At 46.7% G+C, this 16,206-nt stretch overlaps 1 protein-coding gene across 1 annotated transcript; it reads left to right on the top strand.

The window, feature by feature from the left end:
* Nucleotides 1-1,065: 1,065 nt before the first annotated feature.
* On the top strand, nucleotides 1,066-4,640 carry LOC127201288 (lymphocyte antigen 6A-2/6E-1-like). The gene is made up of 3 exons (XM_051159736.1): nucleotides 1,066-1,135; nucleotides 2,151-2,267; nucleotides 4,411-4,640. The coding sequence occupies exons 1-3, from the start codon at nucleotides 1,066-1,068 to the stop codon at nucleotides 4,638-4,640; spliced, it is 417 nt and encodes a 138-aa protein (XP_051015693.1).
* Nucleotides 4,641-16,206: the final 11,566 nt, after the last annotated feature.

Here is a 16,206-nt window from a genome sequence, read left to right as displayed (position 1 = left end):
AAACAACACACACTGAGATCATTCAACCTCTGTATCAACTGTCCTGTGCTGTGAAAAGCATCTGTGGCTCTTGCCACAAGATGCCAACATCACCTGCAGAACCAGATGGCACCCAAACACATCAGACACTTTTTGACATCCCTGATCACAGCTGTCAGTTACTTCCTGGCTCAGGACCCTCACTTTTGAACACAAGCATCCTTCGGTCCTTGTTCACCAAAGCCAGGCTACAAGTACATGTGAGTCCCTTAACTGCTTGTATGAAAGAGGGCAGGGGTCTCTGAGCCACTGAATTCCTTATCCTATATTTAGAAACAGTAAACAACCAGGTGATAGAGGCACCCAGCACTCAGGTGGCAGAGCAGGCAGATGGCTGTGAGTTTGAGGCTAGCCTGGTTTATAGAGTAAGTTCCAGGACAGCCAAGGCTACACAGAGAAACCCTGCCTTGAAAACCAAAAGCAAACTAAAGCAAAACAAAACAAATCAAAAAAATAAAAAACCATACCAGGAAAAGGCTGGGCAAGCTGCCCCATTCCCTGGCTATCCAAATAGCAACTCCTCAACTGCTTTACATGTCTGGCTCGGCTCCTCTATGTCAGCAACAAGCCTAGTCAACTCTTAGGCAATGACGTTGTTGGCCTGGAGTAATCACAGAAACCCCCCCCCCCCTTTTTTTTTTAAAGAAACCAGCTGGGAGGAGCCGAGGGACAGTAGGGTACTTATATCAGCCCACATCTAGCTAGAAGTTTCCACTGTGCCTACAGCCTGGTCACAGACAGGAGTGAGATGAGGTATCAGGCTGGGGCTGTGGGGTGGCAAGCAGAGGGAAGGGTCCTCAGGATAGCGCTGGGTGGGAGCTTGGGATTAGGAATGGAAGCTGGGTGGGTGGTGGAGAAGCAAAGCAGGCAGATATCTGTTCCTGGGGAAACGTGTGGAGGTTTGGAGGGTGGGAGATTGAATGCCTGAGCCTGTGCAGGACATGGAGAGCCCAGGGCTGTGATTGGGGGCTGTTAACTGGCTCCAACTTCTAAGGATTTGTCTGTCTACCCAGGTCTTCTCCTAGGATGAAAAGTTCCCATGCTACAAAGTCGTGTGTGCTCATTCTGCTTGTGGCCCTACTGTGTACAGAGAGAGGTGAACTGGAAAATGAGGGAGGGGCAGGCTGTTGCAAGGGAGATTTTAAAGTCCCTGAGAGTTGTGAATGCACTGGCATTTTCATTGTATGCCCAGTGCCTGAAGTAGGCTGAGGCCAGGGGATGCCCTTTGGTGTTGGCTTGTTGTGTGTGAACCCTCCTGTGCTAGTTCTGTAAACCGGCCAGCGTCAGCCTCGGAGCGTTCACCATGGCCGAGTCAGGCTCTTGAACTTCACCACCTCTGCTGTGAGCATTGGGGGAGGTGTAGGGTAGCAGATGACACTCCTCAGGACCCATAGCATTTCTTTCTTGAGTCCTAGACCACCAGTAGGCACTGTCCACAGACTTATCCTGCTATCCTTAAACAGAGCCAGGGTACTGGCCTAGGTATAGACAAGCTGGCAGAGCTTTCTTTTCCTGTCCCAGCTGCCAAGTCTAAGAGTTTAGAATCCTTAACTCTCATCGTTTGACCTTTTTCTTACGTCCCACCCTAGCCAAGGTCCAAATGCTAGGACGTCTGTACTCTAAGATTCTGAGGCCTCAGATACCACTTTACTTCTAGTTACATCTGTGCTGTTGTGGGAGGTCTGATGGTGAGCCTCAGCTTTGAACTGCCTGTGGGAAGTCCAGTGCATGTCATGCTCCAAGGGCCAGGGGCCAGCTCTGCAGGGGTGGATGGAGGAAGGAGGTCAGAACAGCCTTCCCCATCAGCTGGCCCTGTGCTGCCCAGTACCTACTCACTCATCCCCTCACCATGTCATCTGACATCAGCTATCTCCATCTTCCTGCTATGGTGACTGTTTCCCTAATACCTCTTGGGGTCCAGGTCTCTCCTGTGGGGCTGGCTAGGACCCAGCATATTTGACCAAGGGGCTCTTGGCTCACTGTTCCCTTTGGTGGAGTGTTCTTGCTCTGTCCTATAGACCAGCAGCTGTGTGGAAGTAAAGCCGATGCAGGGGAGGGGTCTAGGCGAAGAAGCCCATGCCCTGGCCCTCATGTGTTGGCTTCCTTCTCAGCTCAGGGGCTGCACTGCTACAGTTGCTGGGGGGCCACATCTGAAACTTCCTGCCAATCTCTTACCTGCCCCTACCCTGATGGAGTCTGTGTCACTCACGATGTGGAAGCCTTGGTGGGTGAGTTCCCTGTGGTCTGATTGAAGATGGGTGTGGGGTGGCTTGGGACAAAAGGTCTGTGCACTTGTTGTGGACCAGTTATTTATAACCCATAGCTCCCCTCCCCACAAGTTGGGGCCTCCTGGGAGTGATGTGGGATGCCTGCAAAGTGGGGGTTGTGCCCTGGGGTCCAGGTATGTGCTGGAAGGTGGTCCTAAAGCAGGCTGCCCCTGTGGAATTCACAGTTGTCATCATCACCCTCTCCCCCCTTCACCAGTGCAGCCATGAGGTGCTCCTGCCCCTACTCTATGTCTAGGGTCTCACTGGCTCCTGAAGGACCCGGAGACCTGAGAGCACTTAGTGAGTCTTTGCATTTCATGAAGGAATCTGGAGTTTAGGCTGAAGGAATGAGCCTGGGATGTTGATGGAAAAGGGACCTTGGGACAAAGCAGATCCCTCGAAGTGTCAGCATCCAGGCATATCCTCCAGATAGACAAGGCAGGAGCAGACCCACCCTCTACTCAGTTTCCTGTTTCCTTCTGCAGCCCGAGGTCTCCTGGAGCAGATCTCCTAGGTCCAAACGCCTGGGGGAACAGCCAGAATCTGAGAGGCTAGCTGCCCTTTCTGCTATGCCACTGGGTGAAATTGCCACTGGGTGAAATCAGACTGTGAAATTAGACCCAGGCTGACTCTGGGGCTTGTGTGTGTGTGTGTGTGTGTGTGTGTGTGTGTGTGTGTGTGTGTGTGTGTGTGTGCTTGTCTATGACTGTGGATGAGTATGTGTGCATCTATGTAGAGTCTGGAAGACATCCTTACGTATCATTTCTCAGGCACTGTCTAATTTACTTTATTCATTTGTTTTATGTAAGTGTGCTCTTTCTGCATGTATGCCTGCATGGAGAAGAGGGCAGCATATTCCACTATCAGATTCCATGTAGGTGCTGGGAATTGAACTCAGGACCTCTGGAAGAGCACACAGTGCTCTTAACTGCTAAGCCCCTTGTCTATATTTTAAAAGAATTATTAATTTTATTTTATGTGAATGAGTGTGGTTCCCCTAGAATTGGGGTTATGGATTCTTGCAAACCATCGTATGGGTTCAAGCTCCAACCCTGGGCCTCTGCAAGAGCAACAAGTGCTTTTAACTGCTGAGCCATTCCTCTAGTCACAACCATGTTGTTTTTGAGACAGGATCTCTCACTGGGATCTGGTGTTTGCCAAGTAGGCTGGGCAGCTGGTTGAGAGCTCCTGGGACCTCCTGCCTCCTCCTCAGCACAGAGATCATAAGCAGAGCTATGCCTGGTTGTCTCTTTACCTGGGTGCTGGGCATTGAACTTGGGACCTTGGGGTTCCATGCAAGCAGTTCACTGATGGAGGCCTCAGCACAGTGTATGTATGTTCATTTGTGTGTATATATGTGTGCGTGCAGGTGCACTGGTGGGTACAAGTGTGTGGAGCCTAAAAGTTGATGGTGTCTTTCTTGACAACTGTTTTCTTTACTGAGGCAGTGCCTCTTGTTGAACTCCGAGCTTACAGGTTCAGCTAGTCTATCCAGTGAGCTTACACTTGTCATTTTGTCTCCTGAGGACTGAGATTACAAGTAGGCCACCATACCTGCCCATCTATGATTGGCTCTGGTAGTTGGAACTGGGGTCCTGCATTTGCACAAATGAGCCGTTTATCCACCAAGACACCTGGCCAACCCATGTTTTTGTTTGGTTTGGTTTGTTTCTTAAGACTATCTTGGGCTGGAGAGATGGCTGGGTGGTTAAGAACGCCACCTGCTCTTACAAATTTCCTGAGTTCAATTCCAAGCAGCCAAATATGGTTCTCAACTATCTATGATATATCTAGTGCCCTCCTCTAGCCTCCACTGTATACAAAATAAGAAATAAATTTAAAAAAAAAAAAAAAGACTGGGTCTCACTCTAGCTCCAGGATGGCCTAGAACTCCCCCTGTGCCTCAGGTTGGATTTGAACTCATAAAAATCCTCCTGCCTTAGTCGTTCAGATTCTGGGATTATAAGTATGAGCTTCCATGTCTGGCTTCAATATGCCTTAGAGACAAGGCTGGGCCATTCAGGCCTGGTGGCATGGGCCTCAGACTTTGGGATGCTGAGTTCCTCCTATGTAAGCTGTGAGGTCACTCCTTGATGTCTTGCAGGCTCTCAGAAACTGAAGGTAAAGAACAAGTCCTGCCTCCCCACCTGCCCTGACAACTTGGATTATCTTGATAATACTCAGATCATGGGTGCTGACATCCGCTCCAACATTTCCTGCTGCAAGGAAGACCTCTGCAATGCAGCAGTTCCCACTGGGGGCAGCACCTGGACCCTGGCAGGGGTGCTTCTGTTCAGCCTGGCCTCAGTCCTCCTCCTGCAGGCCTTGCTGTGATGGCACTTCCTGTTATTCCTGCCCTCCTCCTTGTATCCCAATGTGTAAGCACTCCTACCTGGAACCCTCTAGTGATGCATTGTGGGTTGTAGGTACTCTGAGGTGGGGGTAGGGCGTAAGACAACTTCTTTTTTAGTCCTTGTGCCAGTCCCTGCTCGGTAGGTTTCCATATGCCTCTTGGGCTTTCAGATCTGAACCTCCTGGAATGCCTCTTCATGCTGTTCCTGGTCCTGGATGCAGGCAGACAGCACAGGGAAGAGGCAGAATACCAAGATATAATTCCACCACTGTGGACGCCATAAATCTCCGAGGTCCTCCAGGCATTCTCACAGGCTCAGTGCCCCCAGTTGAGTCTAATAAACCCTTTGTTCTCCCATGCATGATCTCCACTTTTCTTTTGCTGCACTGAGTCCACTGAGTCTTGCCTGACAGTCCACACCTCTGCCCTCTCAGCCAGCCACATATGTTCTATTACCCAAGTCAGAGTGGGGTACTGCTTGGTTTGGGTGGGCTTCCCTCAGTGCTGATGCTAGGGGAAGGCAGAGGGTTCCCTCGTTTTCAAAAAGCACCTGATTATGCTGAAAAAGGTCATGCATACACAGAGGTATGATATGCATACACACACACACACACACACACACACACACACACACACACACACACACTTCCCAATTTGCATGCCCTGTGGTTTCTCCACAAATGTACATTTTAGGTTGTGAGAAAGAAGTGAATTTACAAGTCCACAGTACTCACTCTCCTTCAGCTCTAGACATCTGTGACATTTTCAGTATCTGTTATTTGGTCTTTTCGTCCATCTCAGGCAGTCAGATTATAGCTCAGGCTTTAGGGACAAGTGAGACTTGATCCATGAGGCTTCTAGCCAAGCATAGCCAATCATGGTGCCCACAGTACATGGTTATAAATGTGTCTACCTCTAACCCAGCAGCAGGCAGGCAGGTCTACATTACACCTGTGTCTTGGCCATAGCTGTCTTGAGTAACACACATGTATGCTGTTTCATGATGGCAGGTCTGGGTCCCGTGTCCAGGGGTTCAGTCTGGGTACTGCTTGCTTCCAGATGAAATGGACGCAGCTTGAGAGCAGAGGTCCTGTTTCTCACTTGGGGGCGGGGTGGGGGGACTAGAGTACTGCAGGAGTGAGGCTAGTAGCATGGACACAAAGCCATGTCCCCGGCCTCTCCAGAGGAGGTGGGAAATGAATTCTCACACCTGGTGTTACACGTTAGCTCCTTTTAGAATGAGACTACAGATCTCAATAGGCAGTGGAGACTCAGGAACCCACAAGACATAAAAATGTTACTGCTCTTCATGCTGAGGTCATTGCACAGAAAGCCAACAAACTCCCGAAACCAGCAAAAGGTCAATGAAATTGTTGGTATCAGAAGGCAATGGACACTTAGGTGGGGGTTCAAAAGGCTTGTGATAGTACCACAGTGTTACAGTTCTCTGTTTCCTGTACCTTGACAGGCTGGGCATGGGAAGCAGGTTGAGGCCTGAAGGGAGGCCCTGTGAGAAACAGACTGGGCAGGTGCTTACCCAGTGGTCTGGACTGGTCTTGCCATGGTGGGTCAGGTAATTCCCTATTCCATTGAACAATGGGAAGTCATGGAAGGCCAGCGTGTCCCTCAGGAGCTCTTCTTTTCCCTGGATGAGAAGTCTGAGATGGTCAGGGTAGTGTGAAAACAAACAAACTTTATGAACCCTGGGCAGTGGGGAGGGGTCATGAGAGTGAATGTGTCTGAGTCCCTAGGGCTAAGGGTACCAGGATGCTTAATCTACATACTGTGCCTTGTTTACAGTCAGTATCACTGGGCCTATCACAAAAAGATAAAACGTACTTAATTATCCTATGTGTAAAGTAGTGACTTCTAGAACTATGGGGCACTCCTTACAAAATCTGGTGTTCCCAAATCCGCTGAGTGAGGACCCCGCTAGGAAAGGGAGTCCCTCCTTCATCGACTGAACAGGAAATGACTATCCAGAGAAGGCAGATTTCAGCCTCAGCCAGCAGAGTCCCACACATGTAGATCTTGTGTACACAGATGAGCACTGGAGAAGCCAAGACACAAGACAGTAAAACACACAGCTTACCTCTCAGCGGAAGGAGGTGCCCAGATGTTCTTCCAGGATTGCCTGTAGTGTACAACCTGGTGATCTTTTGCTGTCTGATGAGCCAGGCTCGGCCTCTATCTTCAAGAATTTATGCTTTCTTATCCTCTCAAAACCTTGAACATAGCTTCTAGGCTATAAAGTTCTTCTTTGTGAGAGATGTCACTTGTACTTTACAACAGCCTAAGTGACATCTGTGTCATCTTAGGGCCAGGACAATCCTGACTCCCACAGGCATTGTGTTTACCTCAGTCATTCTCCCAAGACCCTTATCTTGAGCATTGTTTCTAGGTCAACAAGAAACCATCTCATAGACGAGGCCATATGGAAAGAGTTTCAATGTAAACACTTATTAATCTTGGCTGTACACATGGCGCTGAGTAAATTGTTATCTGAAAACTTTTCCAAAATTGTGCTGTGCTAAAATATGGCTCAAGTAAAATGTTCTGGGTCAGACTCCAGACATCTTGGCCCAGGACTGATACCAAAATCAGACTCATCCTGATTCATTTGTACCTCATCCTGATCATTTTCCCCTGCCTACTCTAAAGCCTACAGGGATGGACGGACACACACACACACACACACACACACACACACACACACACACACACACAGTAAGAGGAGGTTTAACAGATAAATAGTTTGGAACTCTAAGTGGGGTACTAGTGTGTGGAAGAATTAGGGCAGATGTTACAAGTATACATAGTTAAATGGAGTCAGGTCAGTTCCTCATTTCCTCCTTGACTTATGTGTCCCTGTCAAATCTTGATAAGGTACTATCTTTAATAGTGCCATTTGAGTGGGGCAAGGCATAAACCTTTAAAGACAGCACATGGATTGCTGTGAGTTCAAGGCCAGCCTGATCCCCAGAGTAAGTCCAGGGCAACCAAGGCTACATAGAGAAATACTGTCTCAAAAAGCCAAAAACAAACAAACAAAGAAAAAACGCATTAAGTCATACTGATCCTATCATTGTTTGTCTGATAGGTGATCAAGTTGGTAATGCATTGGAGGGTGCAAGGCCCAATTATGATAACAGGTAGAAATAGTATAAGAGGGGCCAACAGAGAAAAAGCCTCCATAAAATCCAACTATAAAACCATTTTCTTAATTAGTGATTGATGGAGGAGGACCCAGCTTATTGGGGGTGGTGCCATCCCTGAGCAGGTGGTCTTGGGTTCTACAAGAAAGCAGGCTGAGCAAGCCACGATGAGCAAGCCAGTAGTCAACACCTTCCATGGCCTCTGCATCAGCTCCTGCATCCAGGTTCCCATCTGTTTGAGTTCCTGTCCTGACTTTGCTTGGTGATGAACAGAAATATGGAAGTGTAAGACAAATAAAATCTTTCCTCCCCATCCTGAGTGTTACCTCAGTGATTCCAGTTCAAGCCAGTGTCAAGCAAGGCCTGGATGCATTCTCAACAGGTAGGGGAAGGTAAATCTTGGTCACCTGCCCAATTTTAAACATTGGACATGAAGCTATAGTCAAGGCCTGAAGTGACTGACATTTATGGTAGTTTGGATTAGGTGTCCCCCCCCCCCCATAAGGTCATGTATTTAAATACTTGGTCCCCGGCTGGTGGTGCTGTTCATGGAGACTATGGAACCTGTAGGGTGTGCAGCCTTGAAGGACAAAGTAAATCGGTGTGTGTGTGGCGTTTGAGTTTATAGTCTTGCCCCATTTTACTTGGTTTCTCTGCTTCCTGTTGAGATAGCGCAGATCCTGGTGTGTCTCCTGCTTGCTGTCCTGTCTCCCATCATTATACACTCTAACCCTTTGGAACCATGAGGCCCAATCAATTCTTTCTTCTCTAAGTCACTTTAGGTCATGGTGTTTTGCAACGAGAAATAATAACTTCACCGAACAGAGGAATGTATTCTTCACCCTTCATCAAAACAAAACAAAACAAAAAACAAAATAAAAACCCTTCTCTCTGTAACAAACTGAGACCTTCAGAGAGAATCACAGCCAATCAAAATGCAGAGAACAAGTGATCACTTGGTGCCTTGCTCTAAACTGATAGAGTACAACCAGAGGCATTTAGAAGAGTCCAGAGCAGGGACAGAACATAGTAGACCCAACTTGTCCATGAAAGGGAGGGGGGAGAGGAGAGTGACAGAGGGAGAGAAGAAGAAGACAAAAAAGAGAACAGAAAGAGAGGGGCCAAGAGAGCATATGGGTGAAAAGGCAGGGTTATATAGGAACGGAAGCAACGCCCATGGGCTGGAGAAGTTTAGTGTAGCAGTCAGGGTGAGAAGAGCTGAGAGGAACTACAGGTACCGAGTGAGCCTGGAGGCCAGCATTGCCTTGGCATGCTAATAGGCACCACAGATAGCCACCTGTCCCCTCTGATAGCAATGAGGAATAACTTCCTTGGGAAGGAAGGAAACAGGTGCTAGAATTCAGGAGAGTGGAGTTTCCATTGGACCTGACAAGCAGGATGTGTCCTCATCGCTATGAGGCCTCAACAACATGGCTGCCTGCACGAGACCTGAACACAGATGACACTAATAGACATGCTATCATGGAAGGGGATAAGTCATACAGGCCCCAACCTTAGACAAAGGACTACAGGCAGCAAAGGGAATGCTGAGAGTAGAGAAAATAGTCTTCGCAGGGAGGAGCTCCCAGATGGGTTAGCCAATACCAAGTGGTCAGCTGTGAGGTCAGATTCCTTCAGCTAACATTATCCAGTCTGAGCACGTTGTATGTACAAGTTAAGAACATATGTGTGGGCTGGAGGGGTGGCTCAGTAGTTAAGAGCACTGTCTGCTCTTCCAGAGTTCCAGAATTCAATGCCCTGCAACCACATGGTGGCTCATAACCATCTATAATGAGATCTGGTGCCCTCTTCTGGTGTGTAGGCAGGCATACATGTAGGCTGAACTGTATATGAAGTAAATAAATAAATAAGTAAAATATGCGCGCGTGTGTGTGTGTGTGTGTGTGTGTGTGTGTGTGTGTAGCAAAGATTAAATAAAAGAGATTGTAAATTTGAGAGAGACCAAATGGGGTACATCAGAGGGATTAGTGGGAGGTAAAGAAAGGGAGAAATCATGTTATTATAGTTCAATTTTTTTTTTTTTTTTTGGTTTTTTCGAGACAGGGTTTCTCTGTGTAGCCTTGGCCATCCTGGACTCACTTTGTAGACCAGGCTGGCCTCGAACTCACAGCGATCCTCCTGCCTCTGCCTCCCGAGTGCTGGGATTAAAGGCGTGCGCCACCACGCCCGGCTCTATAGTTCAATTTTTAAACATTATTTTAAAAAATTTAAAAGCACGCAAAGATACAGTCAGTGCTTTTTCATGTTCCAAAAACTAAAAAAGAAAAAAAAGTAAGTAACAGAGTATATTTATTAAATAACTGGAGAGATTACACTCTCCGTACATTAGACTTAAGTCCATGTGTGACCTTAGTTAGACAACTGTTTCTCACTAACCTTTTTCTTCTTGGTGAGGAAGGTGCCTACACATCATCTGGCCATTCCCTTTTTATCCTAAAAATCAAACAGTGCTTAAATCTCTTCTCTCCTCTTCTAGAATCTGCCTGCAAGGGACTTCGCACTGTGGTGTAGGCTTATTCTCAAGTCAGGCATTCAAAACTAAGAGCAAAAAATAAAAGATAAAAAATGAGAGTCTATGGACTTTAGCACTGACACATTAACATGTTCTTTGCTCTGGCTTCCTCTGGATAGCTGACTAGGCCTTGTGAAAGGCAGGACAGAACATAATCAGATGTGCCTAACATGATTTAAAAGGATAGTCTAACGTGCATCATGAATTTTACTATATTTTGTAGAGAATGTTTATTCATTTAGGTGTTTTATGTAGATCAATGCTTTATCTGCATATACACCTGCAGGCCAGAAGAGGGCATAAGATACCATCAGAAGAGGGCATCAGATCCCATTATAGGTGGTTGTGAGGCACCATGTGGGTGCAAGGAATTGTACTTAGGACTGCTAGAAGAGCAGACAGTGCTCTTAACCGCTGAGCCATTGCTCCAGCCTGCATCATGAATTTTTATAGAAGTGAATAGAAAGGAACCAGCGGCCATGAGAAAGAGATAATGAAAGGTTATAGGTACAAAACATTTTCTGAAACAAAAGGAAATTATTTTGGATAAGAAAGGATTTTGTATTATAGGATAATTTGCGAAGTTTCCCCTAACATAAAAGATTATTCTAAAGCAGAAATGGAGACAAGGGTAAAGCTAGACATTAAGGCACATAAGTAAAAGGTCTGTGGAAGTTAAAATTGAATGGCTCAGTGGTTACAAGCATTGGCTGATCTCCCAGAGGACAGGAGTTCCATCCCCAGGATCTACATTTATGGCTCACAACCATTTGCAACTCCGTTGCAGGGGCTTCAACACCCCTTTTTCTGGCCTTCATGGGCACTGCAGGCTCATGGTGGCAGGACACACATGCAGGCAACCTGCCCACCCCTAACAATCAACAACAAAACCTAATCGGCATTTATGAAAACTTGCTTAAAGATTTTGTGCTTTGTTGGTTACTTGTTAATAGTTTCCACTGAATCAGCCAGACTTTTAGCTATTTAAGAAACTAGAGCAGCCAGACGTGGTTGCACACGCTATTAATTCCAGCTCTCAGGGAGACAGAGGCAGGTGGATCTCTGGGAGTTCCAGGCCAGCCTGGTGTTTGAAGTGAGTCCAGGATAGCCAGGGCTGATACACAGAGAAACCAAACAAAGAAACTAGAGCAAAGCCCCTGAAGTCATCAACTTCCCACACACAACTGTTGTAATGTCAACTTTTCAAACATGCGTGGCTCTGTAGACCTCTGTAGTGTGGTCTGTATTACAAAGCAAACTTGATAAAGTTCTGCCCAAAGTTTAAGGGAGATTTATTTGGACACATTGTCCCATCAGGATTTTCAGAGCTGGTTGGCAGAGCTGTAAGAAAATTATTTTTGGTAAATCATTACACATGTAAAAAGTATGATCACACTGACCAGATCTGTCTACAACAGAAGAAATAACTGGGTTTTAAGAGAAGAAGAAGAATAAAAAGAAAGAGGTGGAGGAAGAGGAGGAGGAGATGTAGAAGGGAGGAGGAAGAGAAATTGATGATAATAAAGATTCACCTGTCTCAGTTGTGGCTGGGTGTGGTGGTACATGCATTTAATCCCAGTACACCAGAGGCAGAGGCAGAGGCAGATGGATCTCTGTAAACTCAAGGGCAACCTGCTTTAATGAGTAATTACCCCAAATAAAAACAAACAGACAGACAAATAACAACACCACCAAAAACATTTCTGTCAAGCTTTATCTAAGTACTATATAACAGCTACAGTTTAAATTGTACCCAGGAAACCACACTCAGGAATTTATTGGGAACAGACAAACCAAGGAAAGGATATAATTCCCGCACCTGGACCTCAGAAGGAAGGAGACAGCACAGTGACGCCAACAGCCCTCGCTGACCTGCTATCTGACCACCTGGTGTCCATCAAGGACCTACAGGCAGGAACTCTGACTGTACTGAGACCTCAGTTCTGCTGGGGTCTTGCTACTGACAGAGCCTACTCAAATCACCACCTGTTGTCCTGCTGCTTACCTGTCTGGCTCTGTTGTGCTTCCATTGGCTTGTTCCTGTGGCTGGTTCTGGTCCTGCCCTTTGACCTCTATAACTGGACTAACTCTGGCCCTCAGTCTGACTATATCAAGCACAGCTTCCATGCCTCTTAGCGTGTTTGAAATCTCTTGTACCTTGTGTTGGACTTTACAACTATTAGGCTACAAATCTATCTATCTATCTATCTATCTATCTATCTATCTATCTATCTATTATCATCCATCTTTACTATGTGACCTGGAAATTAATATTAGTAATTAAGCCTGAAATGAAAGAACTTGAGTTAGCCTCTGCCAGGATTAGCAAGGAAGAATCCAGGCACATTTCTGCCTTTGGAACCATCAACATTGTGAATTTATTGCTATTCAACAGTCTGACATTGTGGAAAGACACACAGTCATGATTGTTTGTTTCTGACATAGTACCCTCCTGCCAGGTCACATAATAAATATTAGCAAGCTTGGAGGCCAGTCGGGGTAGATTCTTCCCTACTGTCAGGTTTGGACAGACAGAAACAGACAGACAGACAAACAGACAGACAGACACACACACGCACACACACACACACACACACACACACACACACACACACACACACACACACATTTCTCTGGTAACACTCTCACATGAGAATCTGAAATTGCTGAGAGGAGAGATCCCTGTGTCCTTTGGAGTTTAAAACATCTTATGGAAGGGAGGAAGATGGAGGGAGCAGGGTGGGTTGAGGCCCATTAAGGGAAGCACACATATGTTATAATTTTATTTTATTTTTTTAGTTTTTCAAGACAGGGTTTCTCTGCATTGCCTAGGCTGTCCTGGACTCACTTTGTAGAGCAGACTGGCCTTGAACTCACAGCAATTCTTCTACCTCTGCCTCCCCAGTACTGGGATTAAAGGCATGAGCGCCATGCCCAGCATAATTTTATTTGTGAAAATGATTCTCTTTAATTTGCTGTTAAGTGACATTTGATCCAAAGAATGAGACATGAACTGTATCCCTGCCTCAGTGGAGACACCCGTGAGAACAGGAGACAGAACCTGGTCAGGCACGTCAGGGGTGAGGTCTAGTCAGCTTTCTGTGGCTGGGAGCAAACATCTGAGCACAGCAGCATGGGGAGGACAGGCTTCATTTGGCTTCAGTATATGTATCATTTCTATTCAGTATATCTAGGTCCCAGTGTATCTCTGAGGGAAGCCAGGGCAGGGACTCAAGGCAGCATCTTGAAGCACAAATCATGGAGGAACACGCTTACTGGCTTGTCGCCCTGGCTTGCTCAGCTAGCTTTCTTCTGTGGCCCAGGCCTCCCTGCCTAGGGATGGTGCTGCCCACAGAGGCCTGGAGCCTCCTACATCAATCGTCAAGCATACAGCTCATCCCAGACATGCTGACAGGCCAAGCTGACAGAAGCAACTCCTCAATACAGATCTCCTCTTCCCAGGTAGGTACAGTTTGTGTCAAGGTGACAACTAACTGTCCCTGCTCAGAGGCAAGGACCTCAAAAAGGAGCAGTTTGGCTTCTTGTCCTTGACAACCTGCCCTGTACTACCCCATAGCCAGAACTGCCCTTGGTTCTGTCAGGCTCTGTCCTGGCTGAGGGCCAGAATTACCAAAAGTGTTGAGGGGCATGGGGTTGTGTCTGCTTTTGCTTTTATTCTTGTTCTCCTTTCAGGTAATATCTGATGCTGCCAGAAGCTTCCCATAGTTGGATGCTTCATGGGCCCTTGGAGATGTGTGCAAAACTCCAGTCTGGACCCCGGAATAGAGAGGAGAAAGAGTGTCTTGTGGGAGGGACAAGTGCACTGACCATCCCATCCTCATGTCTCCACCCAGTGAAGGCCCATTCCATCTAGATCTGGACCCTCCCTGGCAACCCTCTCTCAGGGATGCGCTTCTGCTGTGTGGTGGCTCTGCTTGCTAAGCTCACCTGCAATACAACAGCTCTCTGAAACTCATCCTTGTGATGACTGTGAAATTCATTATTTGAGGCCCTGGGACAAGGGATCCAGAAGCCATTAGCCTAAGTGGCTTTAGTGGCTGATTGTCTGGGACCCTAAATGTTACCACCTTCCCCCAGTTATGCTCCCTTGAGACTAGAAGGTTCTATTTCACTCTGTTTCAACTCCACATTCTGTTGGAGAATACTACTGTTGGAGGTTGCAATCTACCATATCCGGACAGAATGGAATGGAGGTTTCCCTTTCCAGCAGATGGCTGGATACCTGATGTCATCTGGAGGGTGTCCCTAGGCACAGATACACATCTGGAATATGACCTTTGACACAGTTTCCTGCTAGCACTCTCCTCTCTTTGCTCATAGGATAATTAACTACTGTGTTCTAGTTCATGTGAAAAGACAGTGCTGTCACATGCAAATCAGGCCTCCCTGGCACTTCAAGCCCCAGCCAATAGTGTGCATCTCCCCTGAGAACCCTCTACCCAATCCTAAGAACATATGGCCTTTGTCCACCGGAATCAAGTTGAGCAGTCTCAATGAAGCTAGTGTTTGAAAGTTACTCTCTCATACTGATGGGTCATCCTCACTCACTCTCACCCCACTAAGCCCTGCTTGTCATTTCACTCCCTTTGTCCTTAGGACCAATAGCCAATGATCCCTGGATGTGGAGAGCGCCAAACATTCTAAATTGCCCAAAAGATGAGAAAATGACAAAGATATGCTCTTGCCCCTCCCTTGGAGTGTTCATCTTTTTACCCAGTGGTTCTTAATCTGTGAGTCACAGCCCCTTCAGGGTCACATATATGATATCCTGCAGGCCATATGTGTACATTATGATTCATAATGGTAGCAAAATCACAGGCATGAAGTCCAAGGAAATAATTGTGTTGTTGAACACAAGCAAACAAATGCACAGACATGTGTTCATTTCTCTGTTCTGATGCCCTGACTTCCCAGCTAGGAAAGACTTAATTAATTCTTAGGGGAGGGGGCAATGGTGTGTTTGTATAATCCTACTTTTGTTTCTACCCAGGATCAGAGGCAAAATTTGGATTTTCTTTAGACCAAAATTTCCCCAAAAAAGAGAGATTGAAAAGAACTAACTAAACCTCTAATCTCAGCACATGACAGTCAGGAGCAGGCAGAGCTCTGAATTTAAGGCTAACCTGATCTACATAACTAGTTCCAGGATAGTCTGGGCTAACAGAGAAAGCTTGTATTGACAAACTGAAGACATAGAGATAGACAGAGAGACAGAAAGAGACAGAGACAGAGATATTGATTCACCCCAGGAGACAACTGTCCTTCAGTGGCTTAAGCAAGGCCCCTCCACCTCTGCACTCCTTCCTCTATTTGGTATTTCCAACTTTAAGAAGGGATGACTGTGAAAATTAGGCTATTGGCAGGGAAATGGGAGATGTGGTCCAAACTGATCATGATGGTGGGGCTCTGCTCAGGGACTTCTTAGACAGCTGATCTCTTTCTGATGTTTGAAGAGTTGAGGCTGTTTGAGATAAAACAGAGGAAGTGAGTTGAATCTTCCTCAGGCAAGAGACTCATTAACCCCAGCAGGCAGCACAGCACCAAGTTAGAAGTTTGGGTCTTGTCAATGTGTCTATCTACTGGTAACTTGTTTGGAGGGTAGAGGTGGTGGTGGACGCATTTTGGGGAAGCACAGTCAGGTAACATGTAACCCCTGCTATAGGACTGAGGGTGAAGAGAGACAGTCATGTGACCCAGGCTATTCAACTGAGGTCACTCATTCTCTGTGGAGAGGAAAGGACTTGGCTACTGTCTGAGCTATTCCATGTGTCAGTAGTCAGACCACTGGCTGAGTTACAAGGCAGAGGAGAGGGCTGGGTGTGGTTTTGTTTGCCTGTA

Source organism: Acomys russatus, chromosome 17 (assembly GCF_903995435.1).
Source record: "Acomys russatus chromosome 17, mAcoRus1.1, whole genome shotgun sequence".
In the NCBI taxonomy this organism is placed as follows: Eukaryota; Metazoa; Chordata; class Mammalia; order Rodentia; family Muridae; genus Acomys; species Acomys russatus.
Note: the sequence above shows the minus strand (reverse complement) of the source record. Positions and strands in the feature narration are given on the sequence as shown.